We start from the raw sequence: 14,279 nt of genomic DNA, 5'->3' as shown, positions 1-14,279 counted from the left end.
AATGATAATTCCTGTATAAATATTTGTGTATAATCCCAATAAAAAAGGAAACGTAAATTTAAGAAAACAAAAAAATTATAATTCACATATAATTTATATGTAAATAGTTCTGTGCAACTACAATAAAACAGGAAATGCAAGCTTAAAAAAAAAAAAAAAAGAAGATAGAGCCAGATTCACGTAGGGCAGCGGCGGCGTAACGTATCTTAGATACGTTACACCGCCGCAATTTTTCATCGCAAGTGCCTGATTCCCCAAGCACTTGCGATGAAAACCTACGCCGTCGGCCTCCGGCGCAAGGCGGGCCAATTCAAATGGGTTTTTCGAACGGCGACGCGCGTAGCGTAATTCCGTATTCCCGGACGTGTTACGCAAACGACGTTCATTTTTAAATTTAGACGCGGGGAACGACGGCCATACTTTAGACAGCAATACGTTTGCTGACTAAAGTTAGGGCACCAAAAAAAAAAGACTAACTTTGCGACGGGAAACTAGACTAGCGGCGACGTAGCGAACGCGAAAAACCGTCGTGGATCGCCGTAAGTCCTAATTTGCATACCCGACGCTGGTTTAGGACGCAAACTCCTAATCCTAAGATCCGACAGTGTAAAACGATTACACCTGTCGGATCTTAGGGATATCTATGCGTAACTGATTCTATGAATCCGCCGCATAGATAGAAACAGAGATACGACGGCGTATCAGGAGAAACGCCGTCGTATCCCTTTTGTGAATCTGGCCCATAATTCCTGTATAAATATTTATGTGTAATTCCAATAAAAAATAAAACGCAAGCCTAGAATAAAAAAAAAATAATAATAATTCCTATGTAAATAGTTCTGTGCAGTTGCAATAAAAAAGGAAATGCAATCCTAAAAAAGTTCTTTCATAAATGACTCCAGCGTGAATTATTATTTATGTTGGGGAAGGTGTATGTTTTTTGTTATTGTGTCCTGTGGCCCCCGGGGGCGATAAGACGGTACGCGGTGTATCCTCTATTCCACTTCCTGATCAATCATTAGCTCTTAAAGGAATTTTGTTGATCAGAAACTCTCTTACGACAAAAGACTTGTTTGCAGGTCTGAGAGTCGGAACAGATCAATATGACGAAAGGGACAGACCTGCGGGGGGGGGGGGGGGGGGGAGCTGGGGGCGGAGCCTGTATTACTTGTTGCTATTTAAAGAACCGGCATTTCACCTGATGTCACAAAGAAAAGTGACTTGACTTGGAGGAAGAAAAAGAGGGAGAAGATCTACAACTTTCTACTACTTTCCTTGTAAGTTCAGAAACTTCATTTATATTTTTTTCACACTTTGCTTTGATGATGTTTTTATTTTTTTAATTTTTGACAAGTTTTGCATTCTTTTTTGTATTTTGTGTGTATTGCATTATTAATCCTTTTTTTCCCCTATACATTGTATAAATGCCTGTGAATTCATTGCCAATTCTTGATATTGTTAAGTGTACCTGTCTAGTGTTATGCCGCATACACACGATCGGTCAAATCCATGAGAACGGTCTGATGATGGACCGTTTTCATCGGACCAAACCGATCGTGTGTGGGCCCCATCGGTTATTTATCCATCGGTTAAAAAAAAGCCAACTTGCTTTAAATGTAACCGATGGATACCTAACCGATCGTTTGTAGGCACGTTCATCGGTTAAAAATCCACGCATGCTCAGAATCAAGTCCACGCATGCTTGGAAGCATTGAATTTCTTTTTTTTTCAGAACGTCGTTGTGTTTTACGTCACCGCGTTCTGACACAATCGGTTTTTTAACTTATGGTGTGTAGGCGCGACTGACCATCAGTCAGCTTCATCGGTTAACCGATGAAAACGGTCCATCAGACCGTTCTCATCGGATGGACCGATCGTGTGTACAGGGCTTTCGGTGTACGGCCATTTATGATGATATGCTAGACTTAGCATTGGGCGAACGCAGCCAATCGCCTCGCTTGGACCTGCCAATACGATGGAGACTGGAGGAATTTCATGGCTCCAGATTCTCTAGTTTTGTCCCAGAAAATTGATTGGCTGGACACAGTGGTTTGGCTTTCAATATGGCTGCCTGAATTATAGGGGCATTCAGGCTGAAGCTCTACAGCAGTTTTCTCAACCTTTTTACCCCAGAGTGACCCTTGAAATAATTTTCAGGTCTCAGGGAACCCCTGCTAAGAATAGTTCATCGGGGGTCATTAGGAAATGTGATCAGTGAGAAGAATGTCCCTTACATTGGTGATCAGTGAGAAGAATGTCCCTTACATTGGTGATCAGTGAGAAGAATGTTCCTTACATTGGTGATCAGTGAGAAGAATGTTCCTTACATTGGTGATCAGTGGGAAGAATGTCCCTTACATTGGTGATCAGTGAGAAGAATGTCCCTTACATTGGTGATCAGTGGGAAGAATGTTCCTTACATTGGTGGTCAGTGAGAAGAATGTCCCTTACATTGGTGATCAGTGAGAAGAATGTTCCTTACATTGGTGATCAGTGAGAAGAATGTTCCTTACATTGGTGATCAGTGAGAAGAATGTCCCTTACATTGGTGATCAGTGAGAAGAATGTCCCTTACATTGGTGATCAGTGGGAAGAATGTTCCTTACATTGGTGGTCAGTGAGAAGAATGTCCCTTACATTGGTGATCAGTGAGAAGAATGTTCCTTACATTGGTGATCAGTGAGAAGAATGTTCCTTACATTGGTGATCAGTGAGAAGAATGTCCCTTACATTGGTGATCAGTGAGAAGAATGTTCCTTACATTGGTGATCAGTGAGAAGAATGTTCCTTACATTGGTGATCAGTGAGAAGAATGTCCCTTACATTGGTGATCAGTGGGAAGAATGTCCCTTACATTGGTGATCAGTGGGAAGAATGTCCCTTACATTGGTGATCAGTGAGAAGAATGTTCCTTACATTGGTGACCAGTGAGAAGAATGTCCCTTACATTGGTGATCAGTGGGAAGAATGTCCCTTACATTGGTGATCAGTGAGAAGAATGTCCCTTACATTGGTGATCAGTGAGAAGAATGTCCCTTACATTGGTGATCAGTGAGAAGAATGTCCCTTACATTGGTGATCAGTGGGAAGAATGTCCCTTACATTGGTGATCAGATTTCGTCTCTTTACACATTTACACATATTTTTACAGGAATTATCTTTTTTTTTTTTTTGTTTAATCTTACATTTCCCTTGTTATTGCAATTACACACAAATATGTATACAGTAATATTATATAAATAAATTCCTGAATAAATATTTGTGTGTAATTGCAATAAAAAGGGAAATGTAAGCTTAAAAATATATATATATATATATATATATATATATATATATATATATATATATATATATATATATATATATATATATATATATTTTAAATATATATATTTTTTAAGCTTACATTTCTGTTTTTTATTGCAATTACACACAAATATTTATTTAGGATATATCTTTTATTTTTATTTTAAGCATACATTTTTCTTTTTTATTGCAATTGCACCCAAATATACAGGAATTATCTTTTTTTTATTTACTTTTTAATCTTACATTTCCTTTTTTTGAATTAAAGGACAATCAGCAAAATTGCAAGCTGTACACCAAAAGGCTAATTGTAACACCTCAAATGTAAATAAAAAAATATGTAAAACGGGGCAGCGCGGTGTAAATACGACCACACGCTTTTCAATGAAATGGTAATGAAGCGATGTAAGAATGAAAACACCTGGTGAGAAAGAAAAGCTCTTCACCTGATAATGGATATTACCATTTCATTTAAAAGTCTATGGGCTTATTTACACTGCGATGCACCGCAATGCCCTGAGTATGTGACATAACACCATCCTTCGGCTTTGGGAGATTGGGGGTCACTGGTTGGGAAGATACAAAAAGACAATATCAAGTGCTAACACTTATTCCTATATCTGAATTCAGAATATTTGCCATTTTATATACGGCCGGTGTAGTTCTTAAACACTCATGGTTTAAAAACCTCTGTTTCTCTGAAGGTTAACAAAGAAAACCCGACATTCAAAATGCCATCCCAAAAGAAGACCGAGCTGAACGTCGCCGGCATCGTGACCCATGGAGATCTAAACTGCTTAAGTTCCGAGGCGGCCGATTTTATCTTTTCCAACGCCCGCATCTGCTTGCCAGATAACATCCACATCTGTGATGGCTCCGAAGAGGAGAACAAGAAGCTCATCCACCAGATGGAAGAGACTGGCATGATCAAGAGACTGCCCAAATATGAGAACTGGTACGTAAGTCTATGCCAATATCGTAGGCTGGGAAAGATTTGAGAATTCATCTGGAATATTAGTAGTCATAGAACTTACAGAGTTCATTTTGTAATACTTTTTTTTCCCTCTCTTTAGTTGGCTGGCCCGTACGGATCCCCGCGATGTGGCAAGAATTGAAAGCAAAACTGTGATCGTTACTCAAGAACAAAGAGATACGGTCCCCGTTGCCAAAAGCGGACTTAGCCAACTAGGTCGCTGGATGTCCGAGGATGATTTTGAGAAAGCATTCAAGTCCAGATTTCCCGGTTGCATGAAAGGTACGGCAATGGGGTCCCCAAACGACCCACTTAACTGTGCTTTTAGCGCAACTCCTTTTTAGGCAATCTCAATGCTTTCTAGACACGTGCCCCACGAAATATTTTGTTTTCCGAATTTCGTTTTCGTCCGAAAAATACATTTATTTAGTTACTCCCGAAATTCATTTTTATTTATTCTGTTTCGTTAAAAAAAGGCATTCGTGTGAAAATCCAAACGAATTGAGGTCGAATCTGTCATTGAAGGCTTATGGTGTCCGTTGAATGTTTTAAGAAGATTTGACGAAGCAGCTAAACTCTACGACGCCGCGATCGTACATTTCCGGTCTAATGCTCCGCCCACAAGCTATAGTAGAATTCTAATGTTGTATGACACTAGTAATAATTATATTTATTAATATTACTAGTCAACCAACATTAGAATTCTTCTATAGTCTATGGGCCGAGCATTTGACCATAAATGTCCGTTTGTATGTTTTTAGCTGCTTTGTCGAATCTTTATGTCTCTATAATGTTGAATCTTTTCTCTTTATGTCGAATATTTATGTCTCTATAATGTCAAATTTTTTCTCTCTATGTCTAATCTTTTCTATGTCTAATCTTTTCTCTCTATGTCTAATCTTTTCTCTCTATGTCTAATCTTTTCTCTCTATAACGTTGAATCTTCATGTCTCTATAATGTCAAATCTTTTCTCTCAATGTCGAATCTTCATGTCTCTATAATGTCGAATATTTTCTCTCTATGTCGAATCTTTATGCCTCTATAATGTCAAATTTTTTCTCTCTATGTCTAATCTTTTCTATGTCTAATCTTTTCTCTCTATGTCTAATCTTTTCTCTCTATGTCTAATCTTTTCTCTCTATGTCTAATCTTTTCTCTCTATGTCGAATCTTCAGGCATCTATAATGTCAAATAATTTCTCTCTATGTCAAATCTTCATGTCTCTATAATGTCAAATATTTTCTCTCTATGTCGAATATTTTCTCTCTATAATGTCGAATCTTCATGTCTCTGTAATGTTTAATCTTTTCTCTCTATGTCAAATTTTCATGTCTCTATAATGTCGGATCTTTTCTCTCTATGTCAAATCTTCATGTCTCTATAATGTCGAATATTTTCTCTCTATGTCGAATCTTCATGTCTCTATAATGTCGAATCTTTTCTCCCTATGTCTAATCTTTTCTCTCTATGTCAAATCTTTTCTCTCTATGTCAAATCTTTTCTCTCTATGTCAAATCTTTTCTCTCTATGTCAAATCTTTTCTCTCTATGTCAAATCTTCATGTCTCTATAATGTCAAATCTTTTCTCTCTATGTCAAATCTTCATGTCTCTATAATGTCGAATCTTCATGTCTCTATAATGTCGAATCTTTTCTCTCTATAATGTCGAATCTTCATGTCTCTATAATGTCGAATCTTTTCTCTCTATGTCGCATCTTCATGTCTCTTCAATGTCGAATCTTTTCTCTCTATGTCGAATCTTTTCTCTCTATGTCAAATCTTCATGTCTCTATAATGTTGAATCTTTTCTCTCTATGTCGAATAATCTTGGACTAATAGAGTTAGGTTAGGCACATTCAACCACAGGTTCGATAGACACAGATCGCTATTGTCACTGTCATGTTGAATCTTCTATGCATATCGAACTGTTGTGACAACAAAACGAAAATAAAGCATTTTTTACATCATATCTTTCGGATTTCGGATACTGCACGTTTGTTATCGTTTGTTAAAACGAACGCGAAAATCACCAAAATTCGGACGAAAATGCATTCGGACGAAAACGAACGCACATGTCTAAATCTTACACAACTAGCTTTGTTGTTAATGTCTACATGGCTTCTTTTTTTTTTTTTTTTTGGCAGGTCGTACAATGTATGTCATTCCATTCAGCATGGGTCCTATTGGCTCCCCGCTTTCAAAGATTGGCATTCAGCTGACGGATTCACCCTACGTAGTGGGCAGTATGAGAATCATGACCCGAATGGGAACGGCCGTCTTGGATGCCCTCGGAGAAGGGGAGTTTGTTCGATGCCTTCATTCGGTTGGCTGCCCTTTACCACTAAAAAGTAAGTCAACGAGACTGTATTCAAAATGTATGCACGTGTATTGGATGTGAAGTAAAGAAAATGGTCTCGGGCAAATTTATTAATATTTGTATATGTGTTCTGCAGAACCACTGGTGAACAACTGGCCATGTAATCCAGAGCTGACGCTCATTGCGCACATCCCAGACCGCAGAGAGATCATCTCCTTCGGAAGTGGCTATGGTGGAAATTCTCTTCTGGGGAAGAAATGTTTCGCTCTCAGGATTGCCAGTCGGATTGCAAAAGAAGAAGGTTGGCTGTCAGAGCACATGCTGGTAAGGATAAACACAGAATTTGAAACTTACGCCTTTAAAGGAATCCTATACTGACAAAATACATGGGTTGTCATTGCTTAATGACACCAAGTTCAGTGTTCCCCTGCTCCTCCTAATTAATTATTTTACCGTATATACTCAAGTATAAGCCAAGTTTTTCAGCACATTTTTTTGTGCTGAAAATGCCCCCCATCGACTTATACTCGAGTCACCTTTTTGCGCCTGATCTCCTGCACTTTGGGGACCCGGTGCTGGTCCCTGGACCCCAAACTTGGCACACATGTAGCCCCACTCTTCCTCTACAAGTGTGCAAAGTTTGTTGTCCGGGGGACCTACGGCTGGGGAGCACCGATTTTTCAAAGCCGGGCACCCCTTCCATAGACTCCCATGTTAAACGGTAATTTCTCTGGTGACTTTGGGGACCTGTTACCGGCCGGTCGTAGGTCCCCTGGACCAAAGAGAGGAGGACCACGGGAACCTAACAGTTTGGAACAAAAGGCGATCTAAAAATGTACCCGTATATATATTCCAGGTCCCCTGGACCCCAAACTTGCCACATATGTAGCCCCATTTCTCCTCTACAAGTGTGCAAAGTTTGTTGTCTGGGGGACCTATGGCTGGGGAGCACCGATTTTTCAAACCCGGGCACCCCTTTCATAGACTCCCAAGTTAAACGTCAGTCTAGTCATGGGCACAGTGAGGCATGGGCACAGTGAGGCATGGGCACAGTGAGGCAAAGTGAGGCACAGTGAGGCATGCAGATGGACACCCTAGGCTTATACTCAAGTCAATATGTTTTCCCAGTTTTTTTGTAGTAAAATTAGGTGCCTCGGCTTATATTCAGGTCGGCTTATACTTATACGTATATATGGGTAACTTTTTAGATTTGTTTATGGTCTGAACTGTTAGGTACCCCAGTCCTCCGCTCTTTGGTTCTGCAGTGGTGGTATATCATGCAGAGGATAATGCCACATAATAGTTTGGGGCGCTATTCTCTGTATCATTCGCCTGAGCATACAGGGTGGTTCGATGGCACGTCCCCAGGAGGAGAAAGAAAAGAATGCAGCACTAAAGCATAGAGAGGCCAAGTAGTGCGCAGTAGAAAGCAAAAACAAAGAGAAAACTTCCATGGAGTTGGGCTTAAAAGCTCTTTTTTGAAGTTCTAAATTTGCTAGCTTGTAGTTGATCCCGACCAAAAGCTTCAACATTTTGAGTCATTGACCCTCCAGAGTATTCTCTATCTACATTAGCTGCATGCTTGTTTCGGGTCACTGTCTATCTTCTGCAATTGTATGTGACATATATATATCAGATTGTCTTGATCTTTGATTGAAGACCTAGAACGAAATGACGTTTGTCTTAGGTATTATATTTATATTGTATTTCTGTTCCTTGACCCTCACAGATTTTGGGAATCACCAATCCCGAAGGGCAGAAGAAATATTTTGCTGCCGCTTTCCCAAGTGCTTGTGGGAAAACCAACTTGGCCATGATGAAACCTTCACTGCCAGGCTGGAAGATTGAGTGCGTTGGTGATGACATTGCCTGGATGAAGTTTGATGAGCAAGGTAATAATACGTTGACATCTACAGTACCATACAGACTCTAGTAGGCGTAGATTATTCTCCAAAGTTTTGTCATTTATAGCAGTGGTGGTCAACCAACTTGATTTTTTGGGGGGGCCTTATGTGCAGCCCCTTACAGGGCCACTTATAATATTCAACTAATATAAAATATAATAATAATATAGTATATAATATAAAAAAATAAAAGAAGAGGAATGGGCTTCACATACAAATTAAACTAGTGTAAATAAAATAAATAAATCAAACCATTTAGTAAAAACCGCTCCAAAGAATATTTTTCCTTCACTGGCTTGAGTAAGCACCAAAAACACATAGGCCCAGATTCACAGAGAGCGGGCGCACATTACGCCGCCGTAGCGCAAACAATGTACGCTACGCCAACGCAGCGCAGAGAGGCAAGCATGGAATTCACCAAGCCAGTGCTCCCAACGCTGCGCTGGGTTTCGAAGGCATACGCCGGCGCAGGTGGAAGTGGGCGTGAGCCATGCAAATGAGGCGTGACCCCATGCAAATGATGGGCCTTGCGCCAGATATGTATTAAGAACTGCGCATGCGCCAAAACGTGGACGCATCCCCATGCGCATGCTCACAACCACGTTGGAACAACTGCTTAAACTACGCCGGATCACTGCGTACGGCGTGAACGTAACCTACGCCCAGCCAGACACGTCCAACGTAAAATGCGCCGGCTTGTGTTCCCTGGTGCAGCCCTTTGCATGTCTGCTGCTGGGTTACACCTCCTTTATGGGGAATAACTTTACGCCGGACGTACAACTTACGCGCACTGCGTCCGGCGCACGTATGTTCGTTTGCATATGTTCGTTTGCATATTTGAATGGCTAATCAATGGGAGCGCCACCATGCGTCCAGCCTAAATGTGCGCTCCCACCTTACACCGGCGTAGGCAAGTTACGTCGGCGGGATGAAGCCTGTTTTTAGGCGCATCTTAGTTTGTGGGTCCGGCGCACAGATACGACGGCGCACATTTGCACTTGTTATACGTCAGGGTAAGTGCTTTGTGAATCTGGGCCATATTCTTCAGGAGGCCACAAAGTAGCCAATGGGATGGAGTTTGTGCATCAGGCATTTATAGGATTTAAAAATAACAAAATTAGAAAACGTACCACATAATGTTTTCTGATCTCATTTGCCCTCTAAAGAGCACTTATCTTGTTGATGTCTAAATTTGCATACTAATTCGATAATATAATTGATATATTTTTTTTAGGCAATCTAAGAGCTATCAACCCTGAAAATGGATTTTTTGGCGTGGCCCCTGGAACCTCTAAGAAGACCAACCCAAACGCCATGGAAACCATCCGAAAGAACACCATATTCACCAACGTAGCAGAGACCAGCGATGGTGGAGTCTACTGGGAGGGGATGGGCGCCAAACTTGAACCAGGAATCACTTTGACTTCGTGGAAAAACAAAGAATGTACACCTGAAGATGGTAAGACCGCCAGGGGCAGCAGAACTCTGAAAATAACACATTTTATACACCAGAATGTTTTGGGCCCCCCATTCTACCATAAAATCTGAAGATCAAATTCAACAAGAATTCCTGTTCAAGCTCGTCAAAGTTTTAATTTAGTCCGCTAACTATGTTTAACCCATAATAATTAATTACTGTATATATTTTTCTAAAAGTGGAGTTCCACCCAAAAGTGGAACTTCCGCTTTAAGCACTTCCCGCCCCCTAACATGCCACATTTGGGGGGGAGTGGGGGCTTCCTTGGAGTGGGACTTCCTGTCTCACTTCCTTCTTCATACTACGGGCCCGCCTAGGCGACTCCTTCTCTCCACCTAGGCGGCACTTCCCTCTAGGCGATCTTCTGGGACACCTCCGGGAGCGCAGCGCGACTCGCGCATGAACAGTGAGTGCCTGGCCGTGAAGCCGAAAGCTGTCACGACCTGGTGCTGACTTTTACGAAAAAAGCCTGGAACTCCGCTTTAAATATGGGGCATTAATACGGGGGTAAACATTCCAACAACTTTCTTCACAAACACTAGGATGATCCATGTCTTGAACGATTAATTTTAACAAAAGTTCCATTGTTACAGGTGAACCTGCTGCCCATCCCAACTCTCGCTTCTGTACTCCGGCCAGCCAATGCCCGATCATTGACCCCGAGTGGGAATCTTCGGAAGGTGTACCTATTGAAGGCATCATCTTTGGTGGTCGTAGACCTGCAGGTATGTACAGTAGTGTATTTAGGTTTTGTGCTGCCCTAGGCCTGACTAAACTCGTGCACACCCTTCCTGTCAAGGCCACACCCCTTTCGATTTAAACTTTCGAGTGGGGACGCTAGTTCTGAGAGTCTGGGGAGGGGGCAATGGATTTGCATAATTTGTTTCAAGGCCACACCCCTTTCTATTTAAACTTTCGAGTGGGGACGCTAGTTCTGAGGGTCTGGGGGGGGGGCAATGGATTTGCATAATTTGTGTCAAGGCCACACCCCTTTCTATTTAAACTTTCGAGTGGGGACGCTAGTTCTGAGGGTCTGGGGGGGGGGGGGCAATGATTTGCATAATTTGCATAGATTTCCTCTCACTTCCTGTTTGGCTATGGGGCAGGAAGTGACGGAAAATCTCTGCAATTTGACAGAGATGGTAAAAAAATAAACTGACAGGGGCTAAAACCCTTATGCTGGCCGCCCGCATACTAATTTGCCTCTCAGCACAGTCCGCCCCATAAGACTGGCGCTACACTAACAGTGTAGCACAAGTCAGGGGGAACTCTTTCGGTGCCCCCATGCAAATTGCTGCCCTAGGCCTGGACCTTGTTGGCCTAGGCCAGGATACGGCATTGGGTATGTAATCTAAAGCTAATAAATTTAACTGAACACGTCAGAAAAAATAAATAAAAAAAAGAAGGGGGAAAAAATCTTCTTCACATCCAGTAGATTTGCTGTAGAACGTTGAAAATCGGTATCCTGTCTTGAATATTACGGTTGATTTGTTTAAGATTTTATGTAACCAGTTTGTCACTTTAAATTCTAGGTGTGCCACTGGTTTATGAAGCAATGAGTTGGCAACATGGTGTCTTTGTTGGGTCAGCCATGAGGTCTGAAGCAACAGCTGCAGCTGAGTATAAAGGTGAGTAACCATGAAATTCCACCTATATCAGCCACCCTAAGAGCCGGTTCACACAGGGGCGACACGACTCTGGCAGCGACTTTGTGCGAGGCGACCTGAACGCGCACCACAGCGCAACTTGGGGGCAACTTACAAGGCAACTTCAAGTTGCCTCTAGGACAGGAGGCTTTCCAGGGCTTTCCAGGGGCAGCACAGTGGTGTAGTGGGTAGCACTTTCACCTAGCAGCAAAAGGGTCGCTGGTTCGAATCCCGACCACGACACCATCTGCCTGGAGTTTGCATGTTCTCCCTGTGTCTGTGTGGGGTTTCCTCCAGGTACTCCGGTTTCCTCCCACCCTCCAAAGACATGCTGGTAGGTTAATTGGATCCTGTCCAAATTGACCCAGTATATATATGTATATATGTGTGTACGACTGTGTCCCAAGCGTGTTGAGATCCTTCGGGGAAAATGACCGCACCAGCAAGGAAGACACTGGCTGAAAAAAGCGCCTAGAGGCGATTCAGTTTGCATGTGTATAGCTATGCAAGTCATTCATTCAATCATTTAATCAAACAACAATCAGCTCTGTGGGAGGGGGAGGGGTTTGCCTGAGAAAACAATTTTCTCTTCCTGTGTTGTTGCTTCAGTTAAGACAGGGGATCCAACTTGGAGGCGTCTTCCATTGAAATCAATGGGTACAAGTTGCCTACAAGTCGCCTAGAAGTCGCCTTGAAGTAGTACAGGAACCTTTTCTGAAGTCGGAGCGACTTCAGTAGTGTACATTCCGACGGCTCCCATTCACTTACATTGACTTTCTCAACCGCGCGACTTGGGGGCGACTTCAAGTCGGATCCCAAGTCGCCCCTGTGTGAACCGGTGATCTGCCAATATGGTTCCGGCTATCCAGATGGTTCCTGTAAGGACTGCGCAGGCGCAATCCTTGCCGACGGAAATCTCTGAACCTCGGCCGTCATCCAGGGCGATGTGGAATTTGAGGAAAGTGGCCAGCTCGCTCGGCCTCCTGGCTTTTTTTTTTAACATCCTCCAATCCATGGGGATGTTAAGGAATGAGCTTGGATGCCAGCCGAGGTTCTGAGATTCCCGTCGGCAAGGATTGCGCCTGTGCAGTCCTTACAGCAGGGGTGGCCAACCAGTGGCCCGCGGAGCCCTCTGATGTGGCCCGCGACCTCCTGCTCTGGAATGGCGGGTTGGCAAGCCCAGATCGCAGGTTGCTGACCCGCCATACCACAGCAACAGTGCACTACGCTGCAGTGTGGGTAAACCGCAGCACATCAGTGTGAAATCAGTCCTAGGCCCTTTTCACACGACCAGCCCGACCAAATGGGACCCTCAATTCACCTCTAAAGAACGACAGATGTTCGTTTACGGCCACCTATCTCCAATCCGAAATACAGAAGGGAATTCGTCCCCTTCCATCAGGGTGGATCAGAGGGCCGTGACCAGTCATCTGCCCTCTCCGCGCATTGTGGCCCACGACTGGTTACCAAGTTGCTTAAGTGGTTCTCACTCTTCAAAAGGTTGGGCACCCCTGCCTTACAGGAACCATCTGGATAGGGGAACCATACCGACAAGTCACCGGCTCTAAAAGCATCATATAATAAACACTAACACTATGGTGGCCAAAAGGAGTAATCGAAAAAATATTTATGTTGTTTCTTTTGTAGGCAAGGTCATCATGCATGATCCGTTTGCCATGAGGCCTTTCTTTGGATACAACTTTGGCCGGTACCTTGCCCATTGGCTCAGCATGGAGCACCTCCCATCTGCCAAGCTGCCTAAGATCTTCCACGTCAACTGGTTCCGAAAAGACAAGCAAGGAAACTTCCTCTGGCCCGGTTACGGAGAAAACATTCGCGTTCTTGAGTGGATGTTCAACAGGATCAACGGAGAAGACTGCGCCAAGGAGACGCCTATCGGCCACATCCCCGCCGAAGGCTGCCTGAACCTGAAAGGGCTCGGAGACATCAACATGGAAGAGCTGTTCGAAATATCCAAAGAATTCTGGGAGGATGAAGTCAAGGACATCCGAAAATATTTTGATGACCAAGTCAACGTGGACCTGCCTTACGAAATAGAGTGGGAGCTGGATTCCTTGGAGGAGAGGTTGAAACAGTTGTGAAGAAGAGTCGAGTTTTAGTCGCGATGGAGCACTTTTGTTTCAGTTTTAGAGAAGGACTTCTTTCTAAAGACGAGGGTCCCCCGGCTGAATAAATAAGCACGTGGTTCCTACTCTGTACCACATAATCTTGGGCTTTTTCCGAAGTAACGGGGGGGGGGGGGGGGGGGGTGGACCTAAAGTAGTAGTACGTACTGTATCCTGTCTTCCTTTTCTTTCTATTTTCCTTCTCTGCATTTTGTGTTTATAAAGAAGAGAGGATGGGGAGTAAAAAAAAAAAAAGGACAAAAAAAATATATATCCTGAAGCTTGTAATAGGAAAACTTGAGTGTGGAAGGAAAAAGTGAAGTGGGGGGAGGGGATCGTAGGTGAGAATCCTGAGAGTCCTGGAGGAGCAGAGCGCTTTCAGGAGATTTTAAGTGTATATTTTTTCTTGTAGTTATGCTTACTTTATACCTTTTTATACCTAACTATATATTCTGTGTATATATTTGAATACCCGTGTTATTATTTTCTCAACGTTGTTAAGTGGAAAAATAAATTGTTTTTTTTATAA

At 42.8% G+C, this 14,279-nt stretch overlaps 1 protein-coding gene across 1 annotated transcript; it reads left to right on the top strand.

The window, feature by feature from the left end:
* Nucleotides 1–1,199: 1,199 nt before the first annotated feature.
* On the top strand, nucleotides 1,200–14,279 carry PCK1 (phosphoenolpyruvate carboxykinase 1). Its single transcript, XM_040329741.1, has 10 exons — nucleotides 1,200–1,277; nucleotides 4,011–4,261; nucleotides 4,380–4,561; nucleotides 6,425–6,628; nucleotides 6,734–6,921; nucleotides 8,327–8,489; nucleotides 9,736–9,960; nucleotides 10,572–10,703; nucleotides 11,511–11,606; nucleotides 13,272–14,279. Exons 2-10 carry the CDS (start codon nucleotides 4,038–4,040, stop codon nucleotides 13,724–13,726), a joined length of 1,869 nt encoding a protein of 622 aa, XP_040185675.1. The 5' UTR covers nucleotides 1,200–1,277; nucleotides 4,011–4,037; the 3' UTR covers nucleotides 13,727–14,279.

Source organism: Rana temporaria, chromosome 12 (assembly GCF_905171775.1).
Source record: "Rana temporaria chromosome 12, aRanTem1.1, whole genome shotgun sequence".
Classification (NCBI taxonomy): domain Eukaryota; kingdom Metazoa; phylum Chordata; class Amphibia; order Anura; family Ranidae; genus Rana; species Rana temporaria.
The sequence above is the reverse complement of the archived record's forward strand: the minus strand, read 5'-3'. Positions and strand labels throughout refer to the sequence as shown.